A 17,802-nucleotide genomic window follows, 5' to 3' on the forward strand; every position below is an offset into this window, starting at 1 on the left:
CTAAAGAATTACATCTATAACAACTTATACTAGCAAAGGCTTAACAGGGCACTGCAACAATGAAAAAGAAAAAAGAAAAAGAAAAAAGAGGCAGGTGGGTTTGTTTTAAAAAAAGAGAAAGGTTTTAGAAAATAAGGACACTTATTGTGGGGAATGTATTCTGTATGCAGGGCATTCACCTCTCCCTTCCTCTGTACATTCGCCACTAGTGGTCTCTGGTTAATGCAATATTTCACAACAAGCCCAAGACATTGAGCTCATAAAAGCGGTCTTGTAGTGTTTTCAATGTAATAGGGTTTCTCTTCCCCCATCTAAAGCTATTAGTCACTATTTTTAATTAAAAAGAGAGTCGTTTGAATGTGTGGAGCTATTTTATTGACCAGCTCTACTAATGTGGCATGATAGATGCAAATTGCACTATGAATTCTTACTACATCTGCACCTTTCATATGATATTTATGGAATTCATAATGCATTAATGGAATGTTCTTGCAACACCACATACATTTAGTTCCATTTCAGAGTTCTGAGGATTTCATTTGTTTCTGTTTTAAAATTTAGATGTACCACCAAGGAAATGAGCAACCCAAAGGTCATTGTCAATTTCCTCCCTACTGTAAAATGAAATTTCCTGCCTGGTGATATATATTCAGCACAAAACTAGGTATCTTCTGACAATTACCAATGCTTTGAGCAGGAATGAGAAGCCTGTTGCCTTCCAGATATTGTTGGACTACAACTCCCATCTAATACAACTACAACTCCCATAATTCCTGACAACTGCCCATGCTGGCTGGAGCTAACGGGGGTTAAGGATCCGCAAGTTCTCCATCCCTAACTAGAGAGTCTAGGTAGTTTTCTACTAACAAGTAATGGCCCAGCTAAAGGGTTGTGCCAACCCTTTTTGCTTCCTCATAATACTAGAATGTGGGGATACCTAATGAAGCTGAATGTTAGAAGATTTCAGTCAGACAAAAGAAAGTGCTTCTTCACACGGTGCTATGGATTTTGCTTCCACAAGACAGAGTGCTGGCCACCAATTTGCATGGCTTTAAAAGGGAATTTGACCAAAACCACAGAGGTTCAGGCAATCCATGGCTACTAGCCATGATGGCTACTACCTCCAGTGTCAAAGGATACGTGTCTCTGAATGCCGTCTCTGAATGCCCAATCACTGGGAAACAACAGCAAGGGGTGACTATTTCCTTCATGTTCTGCTTTTGGGGTACACAGAGTCATCAGGCCATCAAAGAGGATGTTGGACTATATAGGCCTCTGGTCTCATCCAGCACCGCTCTTCTTAGGTTCTTGGTGCAAAGCACTCATCTTTATCTTTCTACCTATCTCTTTCCCTTTTTCTCTTCTCCTTCTCCTTTCTTTCCATCTTTTAAAAGGACAAAAACACTCCAGGTGGCTATTTACATAAAGTACAGTGGTACCTCGGTTTATGAACACAATTGGTTCCGGAAGTCTGTTCATAAACTGAAGTGTTCATGAACTGAAGCGAACTTTCCCATTGAAAGTAATGGAAAGTGGATTAATCCGTTCCAGACGGGTCCGCAGAGTACTCAACCTGAAGCGTACTGAAATATACTCGGAGTCGAGAGTGAATTTCATGCTCTTTATTCAGCTCATTTCATCAAGGAGAAGAAGAGAAGACGAATCGCTCTTTTCCCAAAACCATCTGCTTATATACATTATTTACACAATGGGCCTTGCGTGATTGGCTACTTCAGGGCTACACCTGTGGGCCAATTATATTGTGGATTGACTTCTGCCTGCAGCCTGATTGGCTGCTCCTACAGGCCAATCAGGTAGCAGATTCACTTCTGCCAGCCGCCTGATTGGCTGCTCCAGCAGGCCAATCAGGTTGCGGATTCACTTCCACCTGGAGTTGGATTGGGTAGCTCCCGCTGATTCTGAATCCTATTGTTCTAGGATTCAGCTCAGTACATAACACCCCTCCCCTCTAAGTTCCAGTCCTGCCTGGGAAGTTGCATTCGTAGTCCCCAAGGTCTGCTGGCCGCCTCCGTGTGCGTTGTGGCCTGGGGTGTTCCTTGGTCAGGGGTTCTGGTTCTGGCTCGTGTTCCGAGGCTGCTGGCTGTGCCGGGGCTGTCTGGTCTGGCGCCACTGAACCACTAGGTTGTGACTCTGGTTCCGGTGTCCTTCCAGCCTCGGGGCGCCCCTCTGTGCCTACTGCTTCTGCTTCTGCTTCCCCTGCCCACCCCTCTCGCTCTACAGGCCTCACTGCCCTGCTGTCCCCTTGGGACCCCTCTGTCCCGCTCTCCTCCCGGGTTCCTCCTGGGAATCGTCGCCGTAGCTGGTCGCAGTGGCGGCGCCAACATTGCCCCCCTTCCGTTAGTACCTCGTACGACACGGGACCGGTCACCTTGGTGACTGTGGCGGGTACCCATGCTGGGCCTGCCCCAAAATTCTTTGCATACACTGGGTCCTGGGCCACAAATGTCCGGGGGTTCCTGCCTTTCCCCTCCACTACCTCATCCTGAGCTCTGTCGGGGTGAAGTCGGTCCAGTCTAGTTGCAAGGCGCCGGCCCATGAGTAGTTCAGCTGGGCTCCGGCCCGTCGTTGTGCTTGGGGTGCTGTGCTGTGCTAGAAGAAATGCGGCAAGGCGGTATTCCCAGTCCCCTTGTGTTATGCGGCAGAGGCTGTCCTTGGTGGTCCGCACCATGCGCTCCGCTTGGCCATTGGTGGCAGGGTGGAATGGTGCTGAGCGGATGTGGCGGATGGCGTTCTGCGCTGTGAAGGTCTGGAACTCCTCTGACGTGAATGCGGTTCCATTGTCCGAGACGAGGGTGTCAGGGAGCCCGTGGGTTGCAAACAGCTTACGTAGTACCCGTATGGCTGCCGCCGTAGAAGTGGACGGTACCAGTGCGACCTCCAGCCATTTGGTGTAGGAATCCACCACTATGAAGAATGTTTTTCCCTGGAAGGGGCCAGCGAAGTCCACGTGCAAGCGTGACCATGGATGTCGGGCGGACTCCCAGGGCTGGACTGGGGCCCTTGGGGGATCCGGGCGGGATTCTTGGCAGGTCTGGCAGTGTTGGACCCAGGCCTCTATCTCTCTGTCAATCCCCGGCCACCACACATAACTCCTGGCAAGGGCCTTCATCCTCACTACCCCTGGGTGTGTCTCGTGTAGGGCTGTGAGGACCCTTTTGCGGAGGGGCTGGGGAACAACGACCCTGCTTCCCCATAACAGGCACCCCTTGTGGGCCGACAGTTCATGTTTGCGGTTTGTGTAGCCAGCGAATTCTGGCCCGGGGCTGCTGCTGGGCCATCCTCGCCACACCCAGTCCAGGACCCGGGAGATGACCCTATCTTTTGTGGAATGGTGCGCAACTTCTTGTGCCTGAATGGGTCGGTCGGGAAGCAGCTCCAGGGTCATAACCTCTTGCGCAGGCGCTGGGTCGGGGCCTGTTTCTGGTAGTGGTAGCCTGCTGAGTGCGTCTGCGTGGCCCATCGCCTTCCCAGGGCGGTGGATTAGTGCATACTGGTAGCCGGCAAGGAAAATTGACCACCTGAGGACACGTGGAGACAACACTTGGGGGGTCTGCTTCTCGGGGGCAAACAGGCCAAGCAACGGCTTGTGGTCAGTCACTATGGTAAAGGGCCGCCCGTACAAGAAATCATGGAATTTTTTTACGCCCTTCACGATTGCCAGACCCTCCTTGTCAATCTGTGAGTAGTTTCGTTCGGCTGCAGCAAGCGTCTGGGAGAAGTATGCCACCGGCACCTCTCTTCCATCCGGGAGTTGGTGTCCCAGGACAGCGCCGATGCCATAGGGAGAGGCGTCGCATGCCAGCACCACTGGCAGCCTCTCGTCGAAGTGTGCCAAGACCGAGTTCGAGACGAGCAAGTCCTTGACTGCCTGGAATGCGGCCCTTTGTCGCTGGCCCCACACCCAAGGGGCCCTTTTATCTAGGAGTCTGTGTAGGGGCTCCGCTACCGCTGCCTTATGGGGAAGGAAGGCATGGTAAAAGTTCAATAGTCCCAAGAATGACTGAAGTTCGGGCTTGCTCTTGGGCGCTGGTGCCTCACAAATGGCCCGTACCTTGTCACCGGTTGGATGGACCCCTTCTGTGTCCACCTTAAATCCCAGAAAGTCCACCTGCGGCACTCCCAGTAAACACTTTTCCCGCTTCACCTTGAGGCCCGCCGTCTGGAAACGGTGCAGGACGGAGCGGAGGCGGTCCTCAAATTCCTCTGGTGTGGGCCCGGCGATCAGTACATCATCGAAGAAGGGGGTGACGCCAGGAATCCCTTTAAGGAGAGAGTCCATTAGATTCTGGAATATGCCTGGTGCCACGCTAACGCCAAATTGCAGCCACTTTACTCTGAATGCCCCTCTGTGCGTCACAATCGTCTGAGCCTCTGCTGTGGCTTCGTCCACAGGCAACTGTTGATACGCTTGGGCCAAGTCCAGTTTGCCAAAGATTTTTGACCCAGCCAGGGTGGCGAGGACATGGCTGACCACTGGCACTGGGTATGCATGGGCCGTGAGAGCCTTGTTTATGGTGCATTTGTAGTCTGCACAGATGCGGACCGAACCGTTAGGCTTGACGGGTGTGACAATTGGAGTTTCCCAGGGGGCGTTGGGCACCGGCTCCAGCACTCCTTGCTCCACGAGCCGGTCCAATTCCTCGTCTATGCGGGGTTTCAGGGCGAACGGGACCCGGCGGGCCTTGTGCCTGATGGGTCGTACAGCGGGGTCTAGCTGTAGGGCAATGGGGGGTCCTGTATATCGTCCCAATGCCCCATCGAAAACCCCTGGAAACTCTTTGCATATGGCGTCCACGTCCACTTGTAAGCTAGTGCGGTTCACCCCGGTAACGGCTAGCCCCAGAGGTCCAAACCATGCCAGTCCCAGTAAGCTAACGTAGGGGCCCTTAACTACCAGCAAGTCCAATTGTTGCTTTCGCCCTCGATATTGCACCCTGAAGGTCCCCACCCCCATTGTAGGGACCTTACGTTTCTGGAAGTCCCGGAGGGTGAATGGGGCCGGCCTTAGTTTGGGACCCCCATTAGGGCACAGTTCCCTTAATGTTCGGGCCGAGATTATGGATAGAGTTGAACCCGTGTCCAGCTCCATGCGGCATGGGGCTCCCTCTATCTGTACCTCTATATAAATTTTCTCTGTGCTGGGATGGGGCAACTGGAATACCTGGTAGTCCGTGATCTCCGTCGAGTTGCCTTGGTGCATGGTGCCGTGTGACCTGGGGATCCTGGGTCGGTCATCTGATGCTTGTCGACGGGTGAGTCGAGCCCGACACACCCGGGCGATGTGTCCCAATTTTCTGCACTGCCTGCACTCTGCGTTCCATCTGCTTATATACATTATTTACACAATGGGCCTTGCGTGATTGGCTACTTCAGGGCTACACCTGTGGGCCAATTATATTGTGGATTGACTTCTGCCTGCAGCCTGATTGGCTGCTCCTACAGGCCAATCAGGTAGCAGATTCACTTCTGCCAGCCGCCTGATTGGCTGCTCCAGCAGGCCAATCAGGTTGCGGATTCACTTCCACCTGGAGTTGGATTGGGTAGCTCCCGCTGATTCTGAATCCTATTGTTCTAGGATTCAGCTCAGTACATAACAGTACTTAACCCGAAGCATGGGTGTAATTGGTTTCGGAAGTCTGTTCATAAACTGAAGCGTTCATAAACTGAAGCAAACTTTCCCATTGAAAGTAATGGAAAGTGAATTAATCCGTTCCAGATGGGTCCGTGGCGTTCGTAAAACGAAAATTCGTAAACCGAGGTGTTCATAAACCGAGGTTCCACTGTATAGAATTCACATGGTTTTTTCCTCTTAGACTCGTTGTTCCAAATTGAGCAATCGGATCCCACCCTCCACCACCCAATCTTTTGCTAATATAGAGAAGCATTGTTTTTATTTTTTACAATAATCCAATTGTCAATTTGCCCATCGAAAGTGCCCGATGTCAAGCCTGGTGGGTAGAGAGAGAAAAAGCCTTAAATCACTAGCATTAATGTGCCCTTTCAACTTCCCTCTCATCTTTCTTTTTCTTGAGCAGCAGCCCAGTCAAAAAATGAAAAAAAAAATGTGATCATTATGCAGCTCTGGTCACATCACAGCTATCCCTAACATCTTTCAGTTGCTTTATGACTAGTGGGAGTGTTTAGAGCTGTCAACATGCTTTCCCCAAAGTTATGATTAGCATCATTCACTCCAGATACATGTTCAGAAGAACCGACAGCTCTATTTATCCAGAGAAGCAAGCTGCAAACAGAGCTGGAGAAAAGCACTGATTGGTGCTACTTAGGTTCTTGGAGCACAAATAAGCCCATTGCCAGGAATATAAAGTTGATGGAGCCAAAGTGTCAGGCAGTGGTTAGAGTAGAATTGGACAGATGGAGGCTGAAATCTCTATTTAGCCATGAGACTCAACGGCTGACCTTCAGCCACTCACAATCTCTTAGCTGAGCCTACCTCACAGGGTTATTGTAAGGACAGAACATATTGTTGGGGGGGGGGACCAGGACACCACTTTGAATTTACTGGAGGGAAAGCAGGATATAAATGCCATTAAATCAAGAGAAATACACACACCTAGGCTAAATACATCTGGAGTTTTTTTTTAACTGTGTCAAATATGAATCAAATATAGAAGTAATTTTATAAGAGAAGGGACTTAGCAGAAAGATGGGGGAGAAAAAAGTGGTTTGGTTCATGTTTTAAGGGGAGACTATCTAATTTGCATCTCCTAAAAAAAAACAACCCACCACCACCAACAATAGTAATACACAAATCAGAACACAGCTGTCCTTTTCAATTTGCACCTCTCCAAATTGTGTGATGCAGTTGTCCAACCCCAAGATGTGTAGGAAAATGCATATATTGGAGGCAGTGTGTATAAAGATGCATTTATGGGTGAAAATAACATTACATTACAGTGCAATGCATTATATTGGGGGAATGGGGAAAGGTTTATATTAGGAGAACTGCACAGTACAATGGCTTCATACCCTCCAACATTTCTTCAATGAAAATAGGGACGTCCCATTCCATAATGATAATTTTACTATTTATACCCCACACATCTACTGGGTTGACCCAGCCACTCTGGGCAGCTTCCAACAAATATTAAAATAATAAAAATTAAACATTTTAAAAAACTTCCCTATACAGGATTGCCTTCAGGTGGCTTTGGAGTCGAATAACTCCGTACCTTCCAACATTTCTCCAATGAAAATAGGAACATCCTAAGGAAAAGCAGGACACTCCGGGATCAAATCAGGGACAGCTTCTCTAAATCAGGGGCTGTGCCTGGAAAATAGGGACACTTGGAGGGTCTGTGACTTTTTAAACAAAGGTGAGGGCTTTCCACTCACTGGCTGGGACAATGATAGGTGACAGCGAATTATTTCTCAGTGAGAAATTGGGCAGGATATCTACAGTATAATTCCACAAATGAAGAGAGCAGAGGCTTACGTCTTTTCCTGACAGCTGAAAATGGAGGGAGGTCAGGCCCCATGACTCTGATCTTATGTGTTTGACTCACTCTTCCACTGCACTGCAGACTGTTTGACGTTGCCCTATACCTTATGCAAGCCCAAGAGCTCAGCTGGAAGAAGTCTCTTGGTGTTCTGGTGATGCACATAAACCAATTAGTTAGCCCCCTGTTTTCATTGCCACCTCCCCATATTTACCAGTAAAAATGGGAATTCCCTCCTTTCCTCAATTCCCTGCACCACGCCACTTGAAAGTGTGGCAAGGCTTCATAGGAACAGACCAAATATAAGAATGTTTCTAAGATCTTGGGATTCAATGAGGAACAGCTTAGGGAGCTGGGTATGTTTAGCCTGGAGAAGAGAAGGTTAAGGGGTGATATGATAGCCATGTTCAAATATATAAAAGGGTGTCATATAGAGGAGGGAGAAAGGTTGTTTTCTGCTGCTCCAGAGAAGCAGACCCGGAGCAATGGATTCAAGCTACAAGAAAGAAGATTCCACCTATACATTAGGAAGAACTTCCTGACAGTAAGAGCTGTTCGCCAGTGGAATTTGCTACCAAGGAGTGTGGTGGAGTCTCCTTCTTTGGAGGTCTTTAAGCAGAGGCTTGACAGGCATATGTCAAGAATGCTTTGATGGTGTTTCCTGCTTGGCAGGGGGTTGGACTGGATGGCCCTTGTGGTCTCTTCCAACTCTATGATTCTATGAAGCTGTCAATGCAGTGCAAGCGCAAGACATTTTGCTGCCTGAAGCGAAGGGCAAGATGGCCGCATGTGCCATCTGCCTGCACAAGAGCCAGCTGGATTGGAAGTTGAATTTTACTCCAACACTGATGACAGGAGAACATCCTCCACTGTGCCTGGGCCAGCAGGCTAACTTGGGAGGACCAGAAAAGGCCAGGTGGCATGCATAGCTCAATCCTCCATCTGAAGGGAATAGCTGGGATGGTTAGGAGGAACAGCCAGGGAACTGCTACCACTGTCTCCTAGCATATGTCGTTTCAAGGCAGTCACCTCACTCTGCCCAGACCTGTGAAATGTGGCCTGCCCTATAGTTACCCATATTTTGGGGCCTCGTTTTGAATTGAATTATCCAACTTGCTACACCTTCAACATCACAGTCACCACCACCACAACTAATAGTATTAATAGTGAAAAATTAATAGCCAGAGAGCACTGAAAGGCATTTATTTTGTTTTATTTTTCATTTATATACCACCATTTTCTCCAAGGTTGGCAGACAGAGTTCACGTCCCCCACCATCTCATTTAATCCCCACAAGAACCTTGCGAAGTAGGTTAGACTAAGAGGCAAGCCAGTGAGCTTCATGGCCGAGCGGGGATTTGAACCCTGATCTCTCAGATCCTAGTCCAACACTAACCATGACACCGCACTCGAATCAACGATTGAAATCACACACACACACACACACACACACACACACACACACACACACACACAAATGGAATCAATGTGATTTTCTAGAGTGATAAATGCATACATAAGAAATAAGACTCCTCAAAACATTTCAGCTGCTGAAATGGTCAGAAATATCAACAGGTCACTTGTGAATATTGGCATATATTAAAATGTCAAACCTTTGGCAAAACCCAGGTAACCTTTGGCTTAATGTTATAGTGTTGAAAGACCACGTATTTCTCTCCCGGTGCAGGTGTTTAATTAACATAGCAAAGCTAGAAAGATTGTTGTTGCTATAACCCGGGATTGAAAACCAGGAGTTACTTGTAGGCACGATGCTCATTCTTGGTCTAATAAACGGTAGTTTTATTAGACCAATATAATTACATCTGAACCTTCATGTGCCTGTTGGAGTGGGCTCTAGTGTAGTGAAGCTCATGCCACAATAAATCTAAGATGCCACAATGCTCTTGGCTGTTTAATGTTCGAAAGAAGCACACAGTTTCTTGCATATATTCCTTTGCTGGATCTTTTACTCTTGCACAGCTTGGTACTCTACAGTGACTCTTGACTTAGAATTTCAATTGCGATTGATTGTGCAGCTGAGGTGTTCTATCTAGCCCAATTTTGTGCAGAACATGGAAAATTATCTGTCTTTCCAACAGAAATGAAAGCCATAACTCCTAAAGAATTCCATTGCCCTGGCAACCTTTCCTCCTTTCCCCCTTTTGCTTCTTTGCTCTTCCCTGCAAAACCACATATTTTGCTGCAAGGTCTGAGTCTCTCAAGTGATTCATTGGCACATGTGCTGCAAGCTCTTGCCATTGTCTAGGTGCATAATTCTCTTTTGGCTGGTTATTTGTATCAATGCTTAGGAAATATAAACCTCCATCTGAAATAGAAGGGGGGGATAGAGAGAGGGAAGCATGAAAATAAGACTTGGAGAGATTATTTAGCAGCCTGACCCCTCCTGCCCCTTCCCCAGTACTAAAGCTCATGGATCATGAATATTGCCAAGTGACTAAGCAGACATTTTCTTTTAGGTTGTAAGTGGTTCCCAAGACCCGCATAGGAGTCTATGTTTACTCTGCTTATCAACATGGAGGAGAAATAACAGTTTTCTGTAGTTCTGCTTAGCACGCGAGTTCTGAGTCAACAGCATATAAAGGCATTTGTACCATATCCTTTGCTATTTCCATACCCTGAGAAGCTGTAATAGATAAATGAATACCTCTCTGAATTTATTTGCTTTTTTCAGATGCATGCAAGCCAGGGAGGAAGAGGGACAGAGAGGCAGGCAGGCAAAAAAGAAAAAGGTGCATTTTAAAAAATCAAATTCTATAAACACACACGCTTAACATAAAACGGTATTCATTAAAATAGCAATTTCAAAAGACTTTAAAAACTGTAGACATAATAAAAATTTCAAATAATAGAGAAAACCAGCATTTTCTAAAGGGAACACAACAAAATTACATGCCTGCTTAGGCTTGCCTAAACAAAAAGTTTTTAGCAGTTGCTGAAAACAGTACAATGAAGACACTTGCATAATAGTAATGGGCAGGAAATTCCCAACAGTCCATTTTTACCAAGGACAGTCCCTGTTGTTTTTTCTTACCTATCTCAGATAAACTCTTATTCTTATTTTGCCCATATTTCTGCCCTTTGGGAATGCCTTGTCCAATTTTTTTAAAAAATTATATATATATTGTTTATGTGAGTTTCTGAAGAGTTGTTTTCCAGTAGGATTAAACAGTGGCCTCCAGACGTTAAGCATGATATCTGAGTAACTCCGTTAGGAGGAGAGGTTGCAAAAATTGAGGCTTCTTAAGTTGAAGGAAATCAACTTAAGGGAGGGACATCATAGATGTGGTAGTAGATGCATTTTGAGGAAGGGCCATAACCCAGCATCTGCTTGGCGTGCAGAAGGTCTGAGGTTCCATCACTGGGATCTCTAGGGAGCTTTGGGAAATCCTGGAGAGTCTCTACCAGGTAGAGAAAACTGAACCAGACTGACTGATGATCTGATTCAGTATGGCAGCTTGTGTGGCAATGCCCCTCCCTCCACATGAAATAAGACACAAGACACAATGAATAAATTTAAGTGGGCGAAAAGGCCACAACTTTATTGGTTATGAATGATGAGCGGTATTGGCTTAGGCATTGGAACCTAACCGGCTATATCCGACTGTAACCCGTGTGTTACAGTCTGGGAGAAATTAACCACCAGAAAGGAGCCCGGTACATCTACTGGAACACCTCCTGTGGCCACCATTGGGGGGTGCCATAAGGCCCTGTCCTCCGCAGGCCCAGGACAAAGCTACCGCCCCCGGAATCCCTTTAACGGAATTACTTCTCCAATTTCTGGGCAGAGGATGATGCAATCTGCCCCCCCTCTTCTTTTATGCAAATTTCCAATGCCTAACCGCAAAACCAAGTTGTGACGAATTGCTATGAGGTAGGCGAAAAAACCAGCTTGGCTAGCCCCAAGTGGAAAAAGTCCTACCAGGCCCCCCGGCCAACCAAGGCGACCAACCGAAGTCCATAGCAGCGTCGGCCTAACCTGCCTAGCCTACAGGGTGGGTGGGCGGGTGATCCGATTGGGTTGGGAGCCGGGGCAGGAAAGGCTGAGTTCCCGCCTCCGGTCGGTTTAAAAGATGCTAAGCCCCGCCTCCCGGCCGACCCCATTAGCCGGCCAGGGTCTGACGGAGGTGGGAACTCCCTCCTCGCGAAGGGGCTGTACTCAGCCCCCATCGCGAGAGCTCGCTCGGGGCAAGCCCACAACACCACCTCCGTGGAGATGCGGAAGTGGCTTTCCTATGTTCCTATAAATTTATGTATGGTGTGGATTTAGAGAGGGTTCTTTCCTCTCTGTCTCATAATGCTAGAACCTACATCCTCTGGAGTTGATTGACAGTAGAATCCAGGCCGACAGGAGGAAGTACTTCTCTATGCAGCACATAAGTAAATTATAGAACCTGCCCCCACAAGATGTGCTGCTTTTTATTATTGAGCCCCCAAATAGCTTGGGACCAGTGGTGAGAAAAGAAAAACCCACTCAGATGTGACCACCAGGATGTGTACAGGGACCTCTGTGGGTTCACACACACACACACACACACACACACACACACACACACACACACACACACAATCAATCTGCGGCTCCTTCTGCTCTTTAAATTCTCTCTCCTCCCTGGGTGGCTCCATTGCAGCTGCAGTTTAAGAAACAAAATGTTGTGCTTCCCTCTGCATCTCCCTCCACCCTCCTTAGACATTCCCCGTGAAGGTCGTTTCCTCCAAGAGACAAGAGGCAAAGATGACATGAGCGCTCGAGTGCAGCCATTGTTTTTCCATGCACAAAAAGCTCTAGCAAACAGATTAAAATTTAACGTGGGGAAAGGTCTATTAATCTATTATTAATTAATATTCCATATGTTGCCTGGAAGGCAAATGAGGGTCTTTTGAAGCCATCTGGTTTTCCGATTCGATTGAAGTGTCTTCTGGAAGCCCGCAGAATGGAGATGCAATGGATGCGTCTGCCACATGCCAAGTTGCAAGGGAGCTGGAAATGCCGGAGATGAGATAGTGATATCAGATGGGGAAGATAGCTGCACACTTTGCAACAAGGGAAGAACCTGTCATGGCCTTCATCAAACTATGGATCTGCATTTATTTTCCAGAGAGGGGGGCAATGAGGTGTTGGGGGTTCATTGTTGTTTTGTGGGGGAAGGAGGAAAGTGTACACTGTCATTGTCAAATAGCTGGTTTAATGGAGAACAGTTAGTGCTACAATAAGAGACAAGACATGCTACTGGCTACCTATCAGCTTCTGGGTGCAATTTATGCCACCAAAAGGTCTCTGTAAGCCCCACCCCCAGCAGTCCTTCAGCACATGGCTGATCCTTTGCTATTTACTGTCAGAATGCTATCAGCAGCTCCTGGCTGGTTGCCCAGGAAATTATAAAGACAAGGTTTCTTACCATCCTTTTTTTATTTCAGTCTTTACAGAGAGAGCCTATAGAACCCAGCCTCTTGGATAATGCCATTGTCCCGAGAGAATCTCCACCCCGTCTCTCTGACTTCCTCATTCATCACTTCTACAGGTGCTGCTACGTACCCTCTGTCTTTGAGCTCTTTGCTCTCCTACTTTTAAGGCTCGCCGGGTTCTGGGAGATGGAGGGTTTGGATTGCTTTCTAATGACAACGTGTCAGCCTGGTGTTGCTCTGGCTCTCCCATTATTTCCCAACTTTCCCCCTCATCTGCCTGTGAGCTGCAACCTCCCTCAAACCACTGTTGTAAATCTATACTGACTTCCTCTTCCTCCTTCCTGGAGGGGTCAGGATAGGGAGGCGGTCCTCCACCATTCCTCCTCTGCCCAGTCACTGACATTTATGTGGGGAGTGCATTTGCCCAGTCCCCTCATTTGCTTGGAAGAAGGTTCTCAGGCTCCCTCTCTGAGTGCGGAGGATGGAGGTGAGAGGGATCACATCATTGTGGTGGCTGATCTGATGGTGGTCAGCTGTTCCCCTTTAGACTTTGCACTCATCCTCTGAACAGGGCTAGGGTGAAGGATGGTATACAAAATTAATAAATAAATAATTTTGGGAGGCACTTGATGTGCTTTTTCTTCACCTGCTCTCGACTCTTCTGACTTGGGGTGCATGCAGATAATTTTGTTTCCAATTGGCTGTCATTATGTCGCAGTTTGGCATACTCTCCAAAATTACACAGATGAAAATGGGGACAACACAACACCCCAATTCTTATATCAGGGATCACTACTTGAAATCTGTTGCCCAAGGTTGCTGAAAGCACTTCTCTACCATTTGGGTTCATTTCCTCCACAATCGTCTATCTCCCACTGATTTAACACCCAGGAGTGTGCTGGGGAAAGCTCAGTGGTAGAAGATCTGCTCTGCATGCTGAAGGTCCCAGGTTCAATCCTTGCAATCTCCAAATAGGGCAGGGAACATCACTTGTCTGAAATCCCAGAGAGTCGCTGCCAGTGTGTTTAAACAATAATGGCCTAGTTGGTCTAACCCATTGGTTATCTTATGGTATATCTCACAAGTCGCAAAAAAATTTGGAAAAGTGAAAAAGTTCCGAGTAAAGAAGACTGGCTACCTAAATTAACAATCTATCAAAATTTAGCAGTTAAAGTTGGAATATTGAAAGGGTTAAGTGAAGAGAAAGCAGGGAAGGATTGGAAATTATTCAAATTATATTTAAAGAAACAGGTAGAGAAAGTGAATCTTGTAGCAGAGGTATGAAGGGCACAACAAGTAAAAAGAAAAAAGAAAGTTATTATAGAACAAAGTATGCAATATATCAAGGAAATATAAATCAGTATATAGGAGAAGCTAGAAGTCACAAGTGGTGGAGGGGGTGGGGGTGGGGTGGGGTGAAGCTTCTTAGTATTGTTTAATCTCAGGATGCTCCTGTTTATATTGTTATTTTTGTTTACTATTATTTAATATTATTATATATATGATTTAAAGTTATGTTATCCTTATGCATATATGATTTGGATTTAATTTTATTTCATATTTGGTTTTTGTTGTTGTTGTTTAAATGTTTTTCTGTTTGAGATTTTGTTATGTTGAGATTTTTGTTCAGTTGTGTTATGTTCGTGTTTTTTCTTCTTATTTTTGTGTATGCTTTTTTTAAAAAAATAAAGTCTTTTAATTAAAAAAAGAGGAAAAAAAGAAGACGTTTTCATATGCTGCTCTGGTTCCTTTGGTTATCTTATGGTATATCTCACAAGTTGCAGTGTGTGAGGTGACAGGTTTCAGATCATGGCCAATACATAAAGATCAGGAATGTCAATAGCAGATGTGATTCCACTTCTCCACACATTTAACCTGCACTTTGAAATTTTTACTATTTTGTGAGTGGGATTCAACTGCATCCCAAAAAATTCTGCCTGCACAATTAAAGCTGGCTCCTGTGCAAGAAAACTAGCTTCTCCACCATTCCCCAAGTGATGGGGAAATGCACTTGAAAGTGTGCAATACAATGCTTGATGCAATGTTGTATCACCTTCCCACAAATAATCAGGATGAATGTTCAATAAACAGTGGACATTATATCACCCCCTTGTCATCTGAAAGTAAGTTTCCAATGGTGTGAAAAATGCTCCTGTGAAGCTACAATCTGGTCATTCTGTCTACAGATATGCAGAATGTATGGACTGGAACTAGAGAGCGTAAAACAAGGTATGACTTCCATTTCCTCCCCCTTGGACCAAGTACTAGGTAACATTGAGGTTGAATCCTGACAAGACAGCAGTACTGTTTTGGGGGAACAGGGGGCAGGCGGGTGTGAGGGACTCCCTGGTCCTGAATGGGGTCACTGTGCCCCTGAAGACCAGGTGTGCAGCCTGGGAGTCATTTTGGACTCACAGCTGTCCATGGAGCCACAGATTAATTCTGTGTCCAGGGCGGCTGTCTACCAGCTCCATCTGGTATGCAGGCTGAGACCCCACCTGTCCACGGACTGTCTCACCAGAGTGGTGCATGCTCTGGTTATCTCTCGCTTGGACTACTGCAATGTGCTCTACGTGGGGCTACCTTTGAAGGTGACCCGGAAACTGCAATTAATCCAGAATGCGGCAGCTAGACTGGTGACTGGGAGTGGCCGCCGAGACCACATAACACCGGTCCTAAGAGACCTACATTGGCTCCCAGTATATTTCCGAGCACAATTCAAAGTGTTGGTGCTGACCTTTAAAGCCCTAAACGGCCTCGGTCCTGTATACCTGAAGGAGCGTCTCCACCCCCATCGTTTAGCCTGGACACTGAGATCCAGCGCCGAGGGCCTTCTGGCGGTTCCCTCACTGCGAGAAGCAAAGCTACAGGGAACCAGGCAGAGGGCCTTTCCGGTAGTGGAACGCCCTCCCATCAGAGGTCAAGGAGATAAACAACTACCTGACATTTAGAAAACACCTAAAGGCAGCCCTGTTTAGGGAAGTTTTTAATCTGTGATATTTTAATGTATTTTAATCTTTGTTGGAAGCCGCCCAGAGTGGTGGGGGAAACCCAGCCAGATGGGCGGGGTATGAATAATACATAAACAAACAACAACAACAACAATAACAATAATAACATATAACTTAATGTCATTGTACTCTGAGTTGCCCCATCCTGCTCATCTTCATTGGCTGCCATATGCAGGGCTGTGGAAACTCAGAAAGTGATGGCCTCGCAACACAGATTTCTAATGCTACATTGTGTTACGAGAACAATATATAAGGCTTCTGTTTTAGCAGCCATATTTTATCCATAACATAGGAACATAGAAAGCAGCCTTATCCTGAGTCAGGTCATAGATCCATCCAGCTTAGTATTGTCTACAGCAAATTGTGTCTTGCGGCACGTTAGTGTGTCGGCTGCAGTGTGTAGGTGTGTTGCACAATCGCTCTTATAAAGGGTTAGTTTAACCTCAGATTTACTTAGCAAAACTGAATTACTGTGTCAGGAAATGAAGCATGTCTAACAAGTGTGTCACCAACATGAACAGTTTGGAAAGCTCTGGTCTACCTTGACTGGCGATGACTCTCCAGGTTGACAGACAGGAGACTGTCCCAGCACTACCAGTATCTGCCGAGGATTGAAGCTGGGACCTTTTGCATGCAAAGCAGATGCTCTACCACTGAGCTATGACCTTTCCCAAATAACACATAATTCCGACCAGACTAAAATGATTAGAATCGTCAGAAGAAACCAAGACCATTTGGCATAAGCAGAAGGTGATCAGATCTGAAGATCTACTGTCGTAGGAAGGGGACATCTGACAATTGTTCTGTCCATCTTTAGTCAATGTCATAGGGTACTTATACTTGGTGGGTAGCTGCTGCTGCTTGAGAAAGCCCAGGATGAGTTGCATAATGTATCTAAAATATGAAAAACAGCTGCACTTGCAAGAAGATGGACCAGCACCACCTCAGTGAATTATGATCTGCCACTATTATTCAGCAAGCCTGTGGAGCCTGTTTTTAGGATTCTCTCCTTAGTAGTTCATCCAAAAAAGTACCTTGCCGGGTCACAAGATTGCTGATGTGATTCCAGGAGTGATCCTAATACAGTGGTGCCTCGCTAGACGAATTTAATTCATTCCATGGGTCAATTCGCATAATGAAAAATTTGTCTAGCGAATCCCATAGGAATGCATTGATTTTTATTTTATTTTATTTTTTGCCCATAGGAACGCATTAATTGAATTTCAATGCATTTCTATGGGGAACCGCGATTCGCTAGATGAATTTTTCGCAAAACGAATTTGTCTAGCGAGGCAACCTCCGCTAGAAAAATCTCTTCGTTAAGCAAAAAAATCGTCTTACAGGGCATTCGTCTAGCGAGGCACCACTGTATTTAAAGTACTGGCAAAAATGTTTTGTTTTTGTTTTGTTTTTAAATTGAAACAAAACAGGAACATAAGGGGGGAGCACTGTTTCTGCTGTCAGAGAGTCTTATGAATATGCAAATTGGAACAGAGACAACTGCATTCCATTAAATGTAGATCACCAATGAGAAAGTCCAACCTTTTTTAAAAGAAGAAGAAAGAAATACACTTAGCCAGATTTTATTGTAATGCACCACATTTATTGAATATTCAGATTGTCAGATAACACTTTAAATCATCATTATTTTGGGATTCTTTATTGAATGCAATAGAAGAAAGGCCAATGCTAATAAATATGTTTGTGGGGAAACAACCTAGCTTGTGTAGCTGCACATAGCTGTAACTGGGGCACATTTACACAATAAATTCACAGATTTATTGCTTCTGTTTGCTGGCAGTGACCAGCTTGTGTGTGTTATTTCATTGTATACAAATAAAATTGATGGGAACTGTACACCAGCCTAGTAGAAACAGTGAGCAATACTC

At 46.1% G+C, this 17,802-nt stretch overlaps 1 protein-coding gene across 1 annotated transcript; it reads right to left on the reverse strand.

The window, feature by feature from the left end:
- Positions 1-1,643: 1,643 nt before the first annotated feature.
- LOC132591194 (uncharacterized protein K02A2.6-like) lies at positions 1,644-5,293 on the reverse strand. The gene has a single exon (XM_060268413.1). The coding sequence runs from the start codon at positions 5,219-5,221 to the stop codon at positions 1,970-1,972; it is 3,252 nt and encodes a 1,083-aa protein (XP_060124396.1). The 5' UTR covers positions 5,222-5,293; the 3' UTR covers positions 1,644-1,969.
- Positions 5,294-17,802: the final 12,509 nt, after the last annotated feature.

This window comes from Zootoca vivipara, chromosome 15 (genome assembly GCF_963506605.1).
Source record: "Zootoca vivipara chromosome 15, rZooViv1.1, whole genome shotgun sequence".
In the NCBI taxonomy this organism is placed as follows: domain Eukaryota; kingdom Metazoa; phylum Chordata; class Lepidosauria; order Squamata; family Lacertidae; genus Zootoca; species Zootoca vivipara.